This window comes from Somniosus microcephalus, chromosome 7 (genome assembly GCF_052327205.1).
Source record: "Somniosus microcephalus isolate GS21.2 chromosome 7, FLI_Smic_1.0, whole genome shotgun sequence".
NCBI lineage: Eukaryota > Metazoa > Chordata > Chondrichthyes > Squaliformes > Somniosidae > Somniosus > Somniosus microcephalus.
Window position 1 is genome coordinate 68005773 of NC_140993.1, and position 16699 is coordinate 68022471.

Genomic DNA, 16699 nt, shown 5'->3' on the forward strand with positions numbered 1-16699 from the left:
CACCACCTTCTCAAGAGCAACTAGGGATGGGCAATAAATGCTGGCCTTGCCAGCAACGCGCACATCCCATGAACGAATAAAAAAAAGGATTTTTTGAGAAACCGAAGCAGGACCAAACTAAGTCTGCCGTAGTACAAAGATTATTTACTGTAGTCAGAGCACCGTCCGACAGAAATAAAGGTTTTAAGAAAGAGTGTAAATGGTTTAAAGTTGTCTCTCAGAAGGTCAGGACTGAGACTGCTGTAATACACGGAGTGTTTACTGTGTCCAAAGTCCTGTTTGCACAGAATTAAATGTTTCATGAATGAGTTAAAGGAAAAAGAAAATGAGCAGAAACAGTTAGAAACAGAAACACAGGAGACGGAAATCCAACAATTTAATGATAAGATTGTTGACCAACAAGCAGCAGCAGCTTGTTCAGAATTGAATAAAAGTTTCTGTAATAAGGGAACGTCTCAAAACTGAGAGTGAAAAGGGACAGTGTGGGAGGTGTAAAGATGGTCTGGGAGTTGCAGGAGTGAGAGAGGCAGTTGTAATGATTTAGCAAACGAGAAATTTACGGGGACTTTTGTCGAGTTCCTCAGTGCCCCCTTCCTCGTGTACTCTGTGCCATTACACCCTGTCCTTTGTTTAACAGAGAGGAAGCCAAGAAATGGTGCAAGAGGCTGCGGAGCTTGCATTCGCCCTATCACAGCAAACAGAGGCTGTAAAGTAGTTATGTAAAAATTCCTTTGTTAGATATGCGAAGAATAAGAACAGATTTAGGAAGAGAAAGAAATTGCAATCCCACAGAAAACATCAGAGGTTAAAATTGTTGAGAAAACAGGATTGGAGTGAAAGACACTCACTTTCTTTTGTGATTCATGTACTGTCTCTTTAAATGTGTGTCCTATTTTCTGCTGTTTCATGCTGCAGTGTCTCACAGAACTAAAAGCAGTTTAACCCTCTGTAGTCCCCGTTGTTGCGGTTAGGAATTCATATAAGCATTTTGATCATTGTCTTTTCTATGAGCATATGCGTCTTAAGTTTGTTCATTGTTTTCTCTGTATATGTATACAAATATGTGTTATTTTTATGATATTGAGTTCTTCTATTTTTGGATCTGAAAACTGAAGTTAACAGTGTGAGTGTCTGATCACATTATCAAATTAGAAATACTGGTTTTCTGTGGCTGGCCACTACAGACAGCCAATTATTTTAACTATGTTGATATTCCTTGGGTGTACAATTTGGGATTATCACACAAAATTTGGCACATTTGAGTTACTCAACCCATAACAGAGTATCAATATTTTAAGCTGGATGAGAGTAAATAAGGCTTGCATGATTGAGTTTGATTAAGGTACCTGGTGCTGTTATGAGAGCGTGAATGTGGTTGTTCAGAGTTCAGGGTTTGCCACGTTAAATTGCTGAATATAAAGACATGGAGGGAGAATTCATTATAGCCCAGGAATGGGCGCTAACTTTGGAAAAGTTTGAGATTTGGCGCCAGACGCTAATCAATCTCGCTGCACGCAAAATTCAGTGTCATCGCTCAAAGAAAGGATGGGAGCGCTAAATCAAATGCTAGCGGCCTAGCTCAGTGGCGTTAGACTCAAAGCACTAACCAATGTCAGGTGCAGTCTAATCGCAATTCATCATTGCCACAGGCTCTTTCCAGTTCTTAAAGGGGAGGTTCATGGCAGATCCACACTCCAGGGAGAGAGCTCGCAGATTTTCAGACCAAGCATTGGAGGCGTTGGTCCTCGCTGTGGAGAGACGGAGGGCGGTGCTGTACCCAGCAACTGGCAGGAGGCCCTCGCCGCAAGTCTTCCGCACCATGTGGAGGGAGGTAGCCCAGCAGGTCTCGGGCAGCACTGTGGTCCCCAGGATCCACACACAGTGCAGGAAGAAATTTAACGACCTCACTCTGGTGGTCAAGGTGAGTCAATGCTTCAACAATGCTACATACCAGCATCTGAACCACAGTTTTCACACACTGCACAAAACACCACACCCCCAGCACTCACCCACCAACAATCTCCACCTAGCAACACTCACACCCACATCTCACACCTTGCACACAATGACAGCTATTTAACCATGGCAGTCACATCTCCCAAACACATTGCTCCACACTCACTCACACACTTTCCTTTCTCTTGCAGGCTAAGGTGGCTCACAACAGGAGGGAGCAGGAGCGCACAGGCGGGGGACAAGCCATCACCCAACCACTGTCTGCACTGGAGAATAGAGTGCTGGAGATTATTGGGTGCCAGGTGGTGGGTGTCGTGGCCACCGGCAACGTTGATCCCCTTGGGGACAACAATGGTATGCTCATCCTTCTTCTCACATCCCACTTCCTTCTCACCCGACAAGCCTTTCGCACAGCTAATCAAGCTGTATTTCTCCCTCCCTGCCCCCCTCCTCTCACCTTAACCCGTCTCTTGTGCCTTTATGCTTTCAGATAATGAGCAAACACCGGAGAAGCCTGTCCCTGAGGGTACCATAGAGAGCGAGGTGGGAGAAGAGGAGGAGGAAGAACACACCGCGTCACTGCATGTCTCACCCGCAGGCACCAGCTCAGACACTGGCACTACGCATTCTTTAGAGGCTAGTATAATAGCGGGATCTGCACAGGGTGAGGCACCGGGGATGAGGGGGCTGCAGCAAGGCCAGGGGGAAACTGTAGCTCGGGAGGGTGAGTTCTGCTGCACAGGACTCAGATGAGGGCCTCGATGGGGAGGCCTTTAGAAGAAGGGTGATGGGCATGCACAAGGAGATGATAGTTGCAATGGCAAGGGTGCCCGAGAGCCTGTTGGCAATGGTAAGGAGCATGGAGGAGTCGACCTCCAACATTGCACAAGGCTCTGTGCACACCATGGATACCATCATTTCCAGTCTGGAAAGGATGGTAGACTCCCAGAGAGACCGTGGTGACCCAGAACTGATGCCACGTGTGATGGGCGATGTCGCAACTTCAATGCAGCACAGGCGGAAGCCATGCAACGTCTTAGTGCGGTAATGCAGTCTATGCTTGGTGGCATCCAATCTCAGACTGCTCTCATCCAGTCTCAACTTGATGCCACGCAAGCTCTGACTGCTGCCATCGTGGCTGGGTCTACCACTGTCAACCAGGGTTTTCACGGTGTCGCAGCAGGCCAACAATCTGTGCTCCAACAGATTGCTAAGGATGCTGAGATGCTGCTCCGGGGAAATGGCACTGGATCAGTGGAGCAGGAACCTGCTGTCCTCTCAGGATGCTAGCATTCCTGCTCCCACCACTGCTACTCTGCCATTGCCCTTGTCGCTGCTGGTCATCCAGCCAGCCCAGACTGCTGCCACCTATGCTGAGGTGGTGCAGTCTACAGCCGGACCTTCCAGGCCCAGAGCTGGTCGAGGTTCATCCTGCAAGACCATCTGAAGTCTCCCGCACGAACACTCAGCAACCTTCTACCAGCTGTGCTGCAGCCACTGGGCCAACACTTCGTAGGAGCACTAGAGTAGGCAAAGGCACAGTAACGAGAGGCACTAAGGGATTGCACAAGGGTGAATAGTTAATATTGTTGTTGTAAGATGTGTTCACTGATTATTGATAAATTTATTAATTCACTTTGGATAATTTTGTACTGTCTCTCATTTCAGCCGTGCGCTGTGATATGGCCTGTGACAGGGATGGAATGATGGGGATGTGGTGAGCAACGGGGATCTGGGGTTTAATTTACTGGAACCGCAGTCTGATGAGGCAGTCACGAACCGCCCTTCCAGAAGGCCGATTGAGTGGCTGCCTCCTCCCTCACTCCTGTTCCTCTTCCTCCTTCTCGTCTTCCTCAGCCTCCTTGTCGTCCTCCTCCTCTCCCTCTTCCTCCTCCTTAGGTGGTCCCGCAATCCCTGCTGGCAAGGGCTGGGCCGTCATGATGGCCAGATTGTGGAGCATGCAGCAGATCATGACGAAATGGGACACCCGCTCCGGCGAGTACTGGAGGGCTCCTCCCGAGCGATCAGGGCAGCGGAACCATTGCTTGAGCACCCCGATAATCTGCTCAATGATGTTCCTGGTGGCGGCATGGCTCTCATTATATGAGTGCTGTGCAGGACTGCTGGGGTTGTGGAAGGGAGTCATGAGCCAGGTGGAGGGCGGATTGCCCTTGTCTCCGACCAGTCAGCCGCACGATGAAGGCATCGTGGCTGCTGCCAGGATAGCAGGCATGCACATTGTGGATTCACTGTCTGTGGTCGCACACCAGCTAGACATTAAGTGAGTTGTAGCCTTTGCAGTTACGGAAGATCTCAGGATTGTTATGCGGTGCCCGCAAAGCCACATGGGCGCCCTGCACCATGGGGAAGCCTGCTATCCCGGCAAAGCCACATGCACGCTCGTCCTGCTTCTCTCTGGTGATGGGGAAGGCAAAGTAGTCCCTTCTCTGTAAAGTCTGTGGGTTGTTTAGTTAATTAATACACAGACTCCAAGAGTAACTTAAAACAGGACTTTACTATTCGAAGGTCAGGGCGAATCTGCTCAATACTTCCTGACACAGCACTTATATACCAGTGTGGTCACCGTCGGTATTACAGTATACAGAAGCCAACAAAGTAGTGCAACACCTAAAGTAGTTCTCTTAAAGGTGGACGGTTACATACAATAGTTCTCTTAAAGGTAGACGGGTACATACACTACAATCCTCCCTTTTTAGCTTACAACATACTGATTCCCCATTAAACATACATTATAACATATATACAACTTTATGCAAGACAGTTCACAGATTCAGTCTCTCTGGAGGTTTCCGGACTCTGTCCGGATAACGCCTCGGTGGTGTCGTAACTTCCGGCGGGGTAGTAGGTGCTTCTGGCAAGGTCGATTCGGCTTGAAGGACAGTGTCAGGTTCATCTGATTCCAGTATTACCAAATCGGAGGTAGGTGTTCTGGGTATCTCTGTCTCAACATTAACCGTTTAAGGTGGTGGAGTAGGTTGGCCATTTGTGGCTGACCCTATGATCTGGTCAACATGGCGCCTTATTATACTGTCCCCAATGTCCACCGTATACATCAACAGCCCTAGCCTTTTTCCGATAGTTCCAGGCTGCCATTTCTCGGTACGGTAGTCCCGGGCCAAAACTTGTTGACCTATCTGAAAAGATCTAGTTGGCCTTTCATTCATGCCCTGGAATTGCCGGTTCTCTACGTCCCTTCTGACGTTTGACTTAAGCAAATCCAGCCGGCATCTTAGTCATCTATTAAAAAACATCATGGCGGGAGTTTGATTTGTGACCGCATGTGTTGCATTCCTGTACGCCAACAAGAAGCTATCCATCTTATGTTGTAAGTTAATGGCTTCATTACCCATGGCCTTTATGGCCTTCTTGAAGGTCTGGACAAACCTTTCAGCCAATCCATTGGAGGCGGGATGGTATGGGGCTGACGTGTAGTGCTTAACCCCATTGCTCTTTAAGAATTTCTTGAATTCTTCGGACACAAATTGCGGTCCATTATCAGAACAGATCTGTTCCGGCAGCCCATTCCTAGCAAACATGGTCCTTAACACTGTGATGGTTTTTTCCGTGGTGGTGGTGGACATCTTTATTACCTCCGGCCACTTGGAGTGTGCATCCACCGCTATTAGAAACATTGAGTCCATAAATGGACCAGCAAAGTCGATATGTACCCTTTGCCAAGGAGATGAGGGCCACTCCCATGGATGCAGAGGAGCCTGTGGTGGCGCGTTTTGGACCTTCTGGCATCCTAGACAGCTCTTAGTGATTTCTTCGATGTCCCCATCAATGCCTGGCCACCACACAAACGCTCTTGCTAGGTTCTTCATTTTCACTCCACCCAGATGTCCCTCGTGCAGCTCCTTTAACACCTTCTGTTGAAGTTTGGGTGGAATCACCACTCTAGATCCACACATCAGGGTTCCTCGACACACTGACAGCTGTTCTTTTCTCTGCGAAAATGCTGGCAGCGTTGGTTCGCCCTGTGCTGGCCATCCCTCCACCGTTAAATCATAGACTCGTGAGAGAGTCGGGTCATTTCTTGTTTCGTTTTCGATCATCGAATTTGTTACTGGTAGACATTCCACTATGGATGAGTGGAACATCTCTACCGGGTCCACTGTAGTCGCTTCTTCTACTATCGGCAATGGCAAGCGCGATAACCCATCAGCATTTCCATGCTGTTTGGACCTTTTGTATTCGATGTCATATTGGTGTGCCCCAAGTAACACGGACCACCTCTGTAACCTTTGCGCTGTCATGGTGGAAACGGCCTTGTTAGGGTTGAATATGGACACCAACGGCTGGTGGTCTGTCAGTAATGTGAACTTCTTGCCCTGCAGATAATGATTGAATTTCCTTACGCCCCACACAAGGCTGAGGGCCTCCCTATCTATTTGAGCATAATTTCGCTCCGCGGAGGTCAATGATCGGGACGCGAATGCCACTGGCCTTTCCGAGCCATTTGGTAACTTGTGTGAAAGTACTGCTCCAATTCCATAGGGGGAAGCATCACAAGCTAGACGAAGAGGTAACGTTGGGTTGAAATGAGCCAACACTTCTTCAGAGGTAATCAACGCCTTGCTTCTGCGAAAGGCCTTTTTACATTCCTCACTCCACTTCCATGGTACTTCTTTCCGCAACAGAGCATTCAGCGGATGCAGCACCGTGGATAGATTCGGCAGAAACTTGTGATAATAATTAATCAACCCCAAGAATGATCTTAACTGTGATACGTTTTCCGGAGCGGGGGCCTTCACGACAGCTTCTATCTTGTCAGGTGACTTGTGCAGCCCCTCTCGGTCAATGACATGACCGCAGTACGAGATCCGTTTTTGGAAGAATTCACATTTCTTGCGATTAACTCGAAGGCCATATTCCTTCAACCTAGTGAGCACCAGTTTCAAATTTGTGAGGTGTTCTTCCTCGTCTTCTCCCGTAATCAGGATATCATCTAAGTAACACTGCGTGCTTGGAATTCCTTGTAATACCTGCTCCATGGCCCTCTGCCAAATTGCTGGAGCCGAAGCTACCCCAAAAACCAGTCTATTATAACGATACAAGCCTCTGTGTGTGTTGATGGTGAGGTACTGACGCGACTCTTCCTCGACTTCCATTTGTAAGTATGCCTGTGCCAGGTCTATCTTGGTGAAGTGTTTCCCTCCAGCCAACGAAGCAACGATATCTTCAATCCGCGGAAGCGGGTATTGTACCGTGTGAAGCACCGAATTCATTGTGATCTTGAAGTCTCCGCAGATGCGGACCTTCCCCGGTCCCCCTGGCTTGTTACTTGGTGAAGACTTCATGACGGGAACAATGGGCGTGGCCCACTCACTCCAGTCCACTTTTGACAGTACCCCTGATCGTTCAAGTTCTTCCAGTTCTGCCTCCACAGCAGGTCGTATCGTGTAAGGTACCGAACTGGCTTTGAAAAATTTTGGGCTTGCATGTTCTGCAATCTTAACCTTTGCTTTAATTCCTCGCAGTGTTCCCAGTCCTTGCTGGAATACCTCTTTAGCTTCGTCTAATATTCTGGACAACCGTTCAGGTTTGACATCTTCCTTTCCGGAATCTACCGTCATGGTGTTTAGTGAATGCCAGTCTATCTTTATTTTCCTGATCCACTCCCGTCCCAGAAGTGGTGGACCTCCCTCAGGCAACACATACAGGTCCATCCTTTGGTGCTCTTTGTCCTTGTATCTCACCTTGACTTCTATCTTTCCGATGGGGTATACTTTGTGCCCCGTGTATGTCTTCAATACTAGTTCCGTATCCCGTAGGGGAATATGCTTGAATAACTTTTTATAATCATGCTTATTCATGACCGTCAACGCCGATCCGGTGTCCACTTCCATTTTCACTTGGACTTTTGCAATCTGTAGTGTGATCCAGATAGCTTGTCGGTCAGCTTCATCACTCACATTGTGAATTCTCAGACTATCCAGTTCCTTGCAGTTGGAGTGTGAGTCCGAATTCTGTTCTTCCGGACTCTTCCTAGTCACCTCATGTACCTTCCTGTACCTCTTTTGTGGTGACTCATTATTGTTGGTCTTCTTCCCTGACCGGCATACCTTAGCTATGTGACCGAGCTTGCCACATTTCCTACATTCCTGGTTTTTAAACCAGCATTGGTTCTGGTCGTGTGTTGTCTTCCCACAACGATAGCATTTCGTTGTACCCGAAGTAATTTGCTGCACCCTGAGTGCCGCTGCCTTTAGCTGCATTTCCACCGTTCCTTTCGCTGCGGCTTCGTTCGATGCAGCAATAAGGACAGCCTTCTCAAGTGTAAGATCGTTCTCTTCGAGCAGTCGTTTTTGTGTTTCTTCCTTCGACATTCCACACACGAATTTGTCTCGCAACGCCTCTGTCAGATTCCCTCCAAACTGGCAGTGTTTCGCTAGTCTACGCAGTTCGACCAAGTATTCTGCGTTGCTTTCGTCTTTCCTTTGCGTTCTCGCATAGAATTTGAATCGTTCCGCCAACATCAACGGTGTAGGGTTCAAGTGGTCCTTCAGAACAGTCACAATATCATCGAAAGTCTGATCCGCCGGTTTAGCTGGTGCTAGTAGATGCTTCAAGAGCTCGTATGTCTTCGCGCCCATCGAGTTTAGCAAGGTTATAGCTTTGTCATCTTCTTCTATTTTATTGGCCTCACAATAGATCTCAATGCGTTCCACATACGTGGCCCAGTCTTCTACCTCAGAATTAAAATCATTGATGTTACCCCGCTTAGGCATCTTCCTCTCTTCCTGATAACACCACGAATTATTTCTTAAATTTTTTTTTTTTTTTTTCCCAAGATGGCGGTTCCCGCGAAAATGGCGGTTTCCCGCGCTTATCTTCTCTCCCCGCCCACTTCAATGGCGGTTCCCCGCTTCTGTCTTCTTCTCCGCCTAATGGCGGCTTCCCGCGTTTCTTCCCCTGGCGGGAGGGGTACACTTTCCCCACGGGCGACGGCCGCTGGCTTTCAGGTTCACAGCCTGCGCGTCGGCTTCAGTGCTTTCCCTTTTCTCGGCAGGGCAACCGGCGCTGGGTACACCCCGTTGACGGCGAACAGTTTCAGCCGCTGGGCTGGCTCTCGCTCAGTTCCCCTTGCTCGGGCTCTGTCTCTCTCCCGCTCGCTCGGCTCTACCGGCGCTGGGTACCCCCGTTGACGGCGAATAGTTTCAGCCACTGGACTGGCTCTCGCTCAGTCTCCCTTGGTCGGCTCTGCCTCTCCCGCTCGTTCGGCTCCCAATCGCGCCTCCCAGCCCTCTCGCAGTCCGGTGCTTCCCTCCCCGGTCGCAGCGCTTCGTGGCTTCGGTCGCTGCCCGGCCTTTTTCGCCGGTCGCGGTCTAGCTGTCTCACGACACCGTTGCGTCCCCCAGCCTGTCTGTACCGCGGCTTCCTTGCTCCACGCTGCCCCAGTCTCAGCGCCTCTGGGCCCGACTTCTGTCCGGCTCCTTTCCCCCTCGACCGTGGTCGAGTGCACTGCCCTTATCCTCCGGTTATTCTTTTTACTTTTCCCTTACTCACAGTCACCGTGGCCGCCTTGCTTCTCGTGCTGATCGGCTCACTCCTCACCGTGGCAGAAGGGACAGTCAGTGCCTGTTGCTGATGGAAGTCTTTGTCTCTGAATTCTTCCTCCTTTCCAGCTCTGCAGACTCGAGTTTTCTCCCAGCAGAATGACGAGGGTGGTTGCCTCTTCTCGACGCTCGTTAACTGCTTCGGAAGTATTGTTGCCGCAGGGTACGATCGGACTCGTCGCCACTGTAAAGTCTGTGGGTTGTTTAGTTAATTAATACACCGACTCCAAGAGTAACTTAAAACAGGACTTTACTATTCGAAGGTCAGGGCGAATCTGCTCAATACTTCCTGACACAGCACTTATATACCGGTGTGGTCACCGTCGGTATTACAGTATACAGAAGCCAACAAAGTAGTGCAACACCTAAAGTAGTTCTCTTAAAGGTGGACGGTTACATACAATAGTTCTCTTAAAGGTAGACGGGTACATACACTACATTCTCCTACTGTAGAGAGCCTCTGTGACCTCCCGGATGCAGCAATGGACAGCGAACTGCGAGATTTTACCTATATCTCCTATTGCAGACTGGAAGGATCCGCTGGCGAAGAAATTGAGGGCGATGGTGACCTTGACTGCCACTGGGAGAACCGTGGGCGCCCTGATCTGAGGCTCGAGGTCTGGTTGCAGGAGATGGCAGAGTTCTGTGACCACCTCCTTGGTGAAGCGGAGCCTTCTAATACACTGCTCCTCGCTTATTTGGAGGTAGGAGAAGTGCTCTCGGAATACCCCCAGAGGGTAAGGCCTCTTGTTGAGAGCCCTGATGTCCCTCCTCCTCCCCCTGGTCACATGTTCCAATCTTTCTCGCTGCCTGCGCTCCCTCTGCCGCAGATCCTGGAGGGTGAGGTCAACTGCCAGTACAGGCCCCATTAATGTAAAGAAGTGTAGCACTTTGATATTTTGTGAGAATAAATGTAACTAAGTTTTAGAAGCCGCAACACTCCGGAGAATAAACAACGTTTGAAAGACTTAATTCAACTCTTGAACTATCTCAAACTGACAAGGAAGCAGTGAAACACCACTAACCTGACAGCTGCGACTCATTGGTCATGATCCCTTTAAATAATGTCCCTGGAGCCAGCACCTGCCTGCTTGACGCCTCCTCTCCCTGTCGCTGTTGGGATTAGGCTTTAAGTCAGGGGGCAATACTCAATTTGGCAGATCGGGTGCCCAGTGAGCATTGCACACTCGCGGACATCACGATCTGCCTGGTGCTGACTCGTAGCGGCGGCGCTACGGGGAGGGCGAATTTGGCATGTGGCTCTGGATTTGCTTCGCCGCGGTGCTACTGCCTCAGTGCCCCGTTAGTGCCCCCGCCAGCCGCTAACTGGAGGCGCTAAGGTAGCAAATTTCTCCCCCATGCTGCATTAGTTTTTTATGTATCAGCTCGAAGTGATACCACCACGCTCACGACCGCGAAAGTTCATATGGAACCAGTTATTTCGAGGTGGGGAGATCGAGGTGATCGATAGTAATAATGGAGCGTGATTTGTGGGCCAGATCATGAAAGAAATGTACACTATGTTAGGGATAGAGCAGAAATTCCACATCCTATAGCATCCGCAATTGTCAGGCTTGGTGGAAAGAACAAATGGAACGGTTAAAACTATGTTGAAGAAAGTAGTCAGTGAGACTGAGGGGGAGAAATTCGGTATCGCCCCATTTGGGGCGCAATTATCGGCCAAGTGCAAAGTTTAGCGCCTGGCGCTAATTATCACCTCCAACTGCAAACTTGGCTTCTATTGCCCCTGGAGGTGATTGGAGCGCTAAATCAGGTGCTACACACCTCTCTTAAGGCGCTAACGCCGAGGAGCGAGGTGCTACCTCAAAGCGCTGGCGAAGCCCATGTGATGTCAGACAGCAATGGAACACAGACACATTGGTGCCGGCCAGTTCTTAAAGGGGAGGGTCGATCTTGCTCGCCATCCACACCCTGCTCATTGCAGCCTTCAACCTCGGCCTGGAGAGACCTGTACATCAAATCTGCTGGAAAGAACAATGGAGAGGCCCAGGGAAAGAGCTGAGTGCAGCCACCACAGTCTCTTCTAAATCGATGCAAGGAAGATCAAATCAAAATCAACCTGCAAAGTGCTGCTCAGTACCCAAAACTCCTTCACCCAGCGTTGAATCTCTCCAGAAGTCTCTCTCTCTCTCTCTCTCAGAATGCGTGGTGCAAAAATGTCACCGACAAAAAAAGGCAGGAAGCGGTCGCCTTTAAATAGCGCTCCCCTAGTCCCTTTCTGACAGCATAACGCTCCCCTCAACCTGTCGTTGCTAGCGGCAGGTGGTAAGGCAGGGGGCGCCACTCAATTTCCGGTCCGTGGCGCTAACGGGGAGTTGCACACTCAACTAACGTCACAATCTGCCGACGCAGGAGATCGCGACGGTAGTGTTTAGCGCCACCGCAAATTGTCTAGTTAATTTCACGAGCGGCGCAAACATTGCTGCGCCCAGGCGCTAGTTACTTTGTGCCCCATTAGCGCCCTCTTAAGGCGCTAACGGGAGGCGCAAACAACTGAATTTTTCCCCGAGATTTTAAAATACCCTGACAGTGCAGCACTCCCTCAGTACTGGAGTGTCAGCCTAGATTTTGTGCTCAAGTCTCTGGAGTGGGACTTGAACCCACAACCTTGTGACTCGGAGGTGAGAGTGCTACCCACTAAGCCAAGGCTGACACTTTCACTTTTAGGGGGATGTGTGGCGTAGGTAAGGGCTCCAACAACATCCAAATAAAAGAAGCCCCCAGTCTCACCAGGGCATTCCTTTACCTTAGCAAAGGCGTCTCTGCCGTACGTAGCTTCCTGTACCGTGTGACCCTTTTCAATCACTTCACCCCCTCCTGTAGCTACGGTGCGATGGAGAATGGTCTTCCTCACAGTGTCTGGCTCCGTCATGGTGACTTCTGCGATCTGTGAGATCAGGTAGCCGTTGCTAATTGAGGCAGCGTCACTCTCTGTGATAAACATTAGGTTCCCCTGTGAAAGAAAATACAATCAGGAATCAACAAAGGCAGCGAGGACACACGAGAGAACTGTGGGATATGTTCTTTTTGTACGTTGACAATGTGTGCTCACAGAGGAATCATGGGATATGCCACATATACATGAATTGTGGGTGCACACTGAGGAATTATGGGATGCACTAGTCATATCCATGAACAGCATCTATATACTGAGGAATAATGGGATGGGTTCTTCATATCCTCCCATAGCAGGTAAATTTGTACCCATGCTGAGGATTTCTGGGTTACGCAAGCAGTACACTGTATACACACTGAGGAATCATGGGATAGGTTATAATCCCCTTAAACAGCAGCCAGCTGGCATGGGCCATGTCATTCGTATCATTAAAAAAAGGTGCGCACTGTAGAACAATGGAATACACAATGGGGCGCTAACGTTGCTAATTTTAATGCCCCGAAAAAAATTAGCGCCCCTCTGCCTGAAATTCAGTTGTAGCGCCCCAAGCAGGAGGTGGAGCGCTACTGGAAGCGCAGCATCAGGGGGCACTACCGCTGCCACTAACCTCCTGCTGAATTTCACGGGAGGCATTAGCAGTGCAGCGCCCAGCCGCTAGGGGATTTGCCCCCCATTAGCGCTCCCGGGGGCGCTAACGAGAGGCGCAAATCAACCCAGTTTTTCCCCAATATACCTGTAATGGATGCAGCATAACCAACAGATGAATCTATAGACTATACACTGACCACAGAATGAAATATAGCTCAGGGCAGTGAGCACATCATAATTATTAATTAATCTGAAAAAGCCCATCTTCCGGTGAGGAAGAGAGTATCCCGTCAGTTTGACAACTGGGAGGCAATCCCAGCACTGAACACGTTCCTCGTTCAATTTCATCTCAGAAAGGATGAGCAGGGAAAGGAAAAGACGTCATGGAGTGAAGGAAGCCTGTAAGACCATCTCTCCCTCAGCTGTCACCCCCCCCCCCAACTGTTTTTCAGGATCCATTCTCAGGATGTAGACGTCACTGGCAAGACTGGATTTATTGTCCACCCAGAGTTGCCCTCAGAAGGTGGTGGTGGATCTTCCTCTTGAACCGCAGTGGTTTGATACGGTTGAGTTTCTTGTTAGGCCACTTCAGAGGGCGGTTAAGAGTCAACCATGTCGATGGGGGACTGGAGTCACATATAGGCCAGACCGGGTAAGGTTGGCAAGTTTCCTTCCCTAAAGGACATCAGTGAACCAGTTGGGTTTTTACAACAATCCAACAGCTTCCTATTCACTTTTACTGATACCAGCTTTTTATTTCCAGATTTAAAAAAAATAATAATTCAAATTCTCAAATTGTCATGGTTTGATTTCACGTTCTCTGAATTATTAGTCCAGACCTCTGAATTACTAGTCTAGTAGCATCACCAATACACTATCATACCCCTAACTGACTCAGAAGTTGTGTAAGTATCAAGCCCATAAGTGTAAGGCAATAATATTTGCAACATGCAGGAGCTTGGACAATCATAGAATGATACAGCCATTCGGCCCATCGTGCCTGTGCCGGCTCTTTGAAAGAGCTATGTGTGGTAAACCACTGTTATACCTGTCTGTGTCTGTATGTGTATTCCACTAGGTACAGGTCTGGACATGCCTCGGCTGACTCCTCCCACTATTCCAGGTATATAAGTGACTACCTCCCAGTCCCTTAGTATTCTGGACGGGTCGACCACTCGAGACAAGACCTTCATTCTTTAGTTAATAAAAGCCTGATTGTTACTCGCTCAACCTCAGTCTTTTGAGTAATTGATGGCGCATCAATTTTATTAACTAAATTTTTTATAATGGAGAAGATCCTCACACCAGCATGCCTGGACCTGGACAGTCGGGAAGCGGATGTTTCCACCAAGTTTGCTCACTGGCTCACGTGCTTCGAGACATTCCTGACTGCCTCCACTGCGGTCGAAACGGATGCGGACAAACTGTCTGTCCTGTTCTCCAAGGTGAACCACCGAGTGTACTCAGTCATCCGGGACGCGACCTCGTACACAGCCGCCCTCCAGCTCCTCAAGACCCAGTACACGCGCCCTGTGAATGAAGTATACGCTAGGCACCTTCTGGGGAGTCGCAAGCAACAACCTGGGGAATCGACTGAGGAATACCTCCAAGCACTGTCCATGCTTGGCCGGGCCTGTGGGTGTAAGGCGGTAATGCCCACTAAGTACACGGAGAAACTGATCCGGGATGCCTTCGTAGCGGGCCACAGGTCCAACTACACCCAACAGCGACTGCTGGAGCAGAGTGACCTCACCCTCGACAAAGCCTCCGACATCGCACTAACGCTGGACGCAGCCTTCCGGGGCATGGATGCCTACTCCTCTGCACCGTGGACGCCGCAGGGAACGACAACCTGGGACACGGTAGGACAGCCCCATAGCACCGTGCCACCCCAGCCACAGCCCAACAACGGCCCAACTAACGCAGCAGTGTCCCAAAGCCAGACAGCAGTATCCCAAGGCCAGAAATGCTACTTCTGTGGCCAGGCCAAACACCCCAGAGCGCGCTGCCCGGCGAAGAATGCGACCTGCTCGGGCTGCGGGAAAAAGGGACACTACGCCAGCGTCTGCAAGGCCAAAGCCACCCCGAACGCCAGCAGCGCCGCGTGTGGGCCGTGCGAGCCGCCATCTTGGGCCCCCAACAGCGCCGCGTGTGGGTCGTGCGGGCCGCCATCTTGGGCCTCCCCAGCCATGTGCGAACCACCGCAGCAGCAGCCATCTTGGACGACTCCAGCCACATGGGAATCATGGACGCCGCCATCTTGGACACGAGCCGGGACGCAGCAGACCGCCAACCCCCTCCCCCCATCTCATACTCGCAGCGACACACCGACCCCTACGCTGGCCTCTGTGACGCTGGACCAAACGAGACCGCACCAGCTAGCTCGGTCCAAAATGGACGTTAAGGTAAACGGCCATGCAATAAACTGCCTTTTTGACCCCGGGAGCACAGAGAGCTTCATCCACCCCGACACGGTGCGGCGTTGCTCTCTCCCAGTCCTGCCTGCGCACCAGCGGATTTCTATGGCCTCCGAGTCCCAGTCAGCGGACATTGGCGGCTACTGCGTGGTGGCACTAGTAGTAGACGGGACTGTGTTCAATCATTTTAAACTCCTGGTCCTGCCCGACCTCTGCGCTGCCGTTCTACTGGGGTTGGATTTCCAGTGCCACCTCAAAAGCGTTACGATGGCGTACGGTGGCCCCCTCCCCCCACTCACAGTCCGCAGCCAGCAGCCTCCAAATTGCCCGCCGCGCACCAGATGCAACCTCTCCACACTCAGAGTCCCACCCCCCCCACTGTTTGCTAACCTCACCCCCGACTGTAAGCCCATCGCCACAAAGAGCAGGCGATACAGTGCCGGGGACAGGGTTTTCATCAAAACCGAAGTGGAACGGCTCCTGAAGGAGGGGATTATTGAGGGCAGCTCCAGCCCCTGGCGAGCCCAGGTTGTGGTCGTTAAGACCGGCTAGAAACAACGCCTGGTCATCGACTACAGCCAAACAATAAACCGCTACACCCTGCTGGATGCCTACCCACTCCCCCGCATAGCTGACATGGTCAACCAGATCGCGCAGTACCACGTCTTTTCGACCATTGACCTGAAATCAGCGTACCACCAGCTCCCCATCAGCCCAGAAGACCGCCAGTATACTGCTTTTGAGGCAAACGGCCGCCTCTATCACTTCCTTAGGGTTCCCTTCGGCGTTACCAACGGGGTCTCCGTCTTCCAAAGGGAGATGGACCGGATGGTCGATCAAAACGAGCTGCAGGCCACTTTCCCTTACCTAGATAATGTGACCATCTGCGGCCATGATTTGCAGGACCATGACGCAAACCTCGAGAAATTCCTCCGCACCGCCCAACTCCTGAACCTGACATATAACAAGGAGAAGTGCATATTCCGCACAGACCGCCTCGCCATCCTTGGCTGTGTTGTGGAACACAGGGTCATCGGTCCCGACCCGGACCGGATGCATCCCCTTATGGGACTCCCACTGCCCCACTGCCTAAAAGCTCTGAAGAGGTGCCTAGGGTTTTTTTCCTACTACGCTCAGTGGGTCCCCTACTATGCAGACAAAGCCCGTCCGCTGATCAAGTCCACCTCTTTTCCCGTGACGGCAGAGGCCCGCTTAGCCTTCCACCGTATCAAGGAAGACAT

The 16699-nt window shown here is 50.6% G+C and overlaps 1 protein-coding gene across 1 annotated transcript in view; it reads right to left on the reverse strand.

The window, feature by feature from the left end:
- The window catches only part of LOC147114683 (unconventional myosin-Id-like), a 193865-nt gene that overhangs the window by 119775 nt on the left and 57391 nt on the right, over positions 1-16699 (reverse strand). Inside the window, exon 8 of the mRNA XM_085992531.1 lies at positions 12304-12510. Within this exon, the coding sequence (XP_085848657.1) occupies positions 12304-12510 (207 nt within the window). The remainder of the gene's footprint in view (positions 1-12303; positions 12511-16699) is intronic.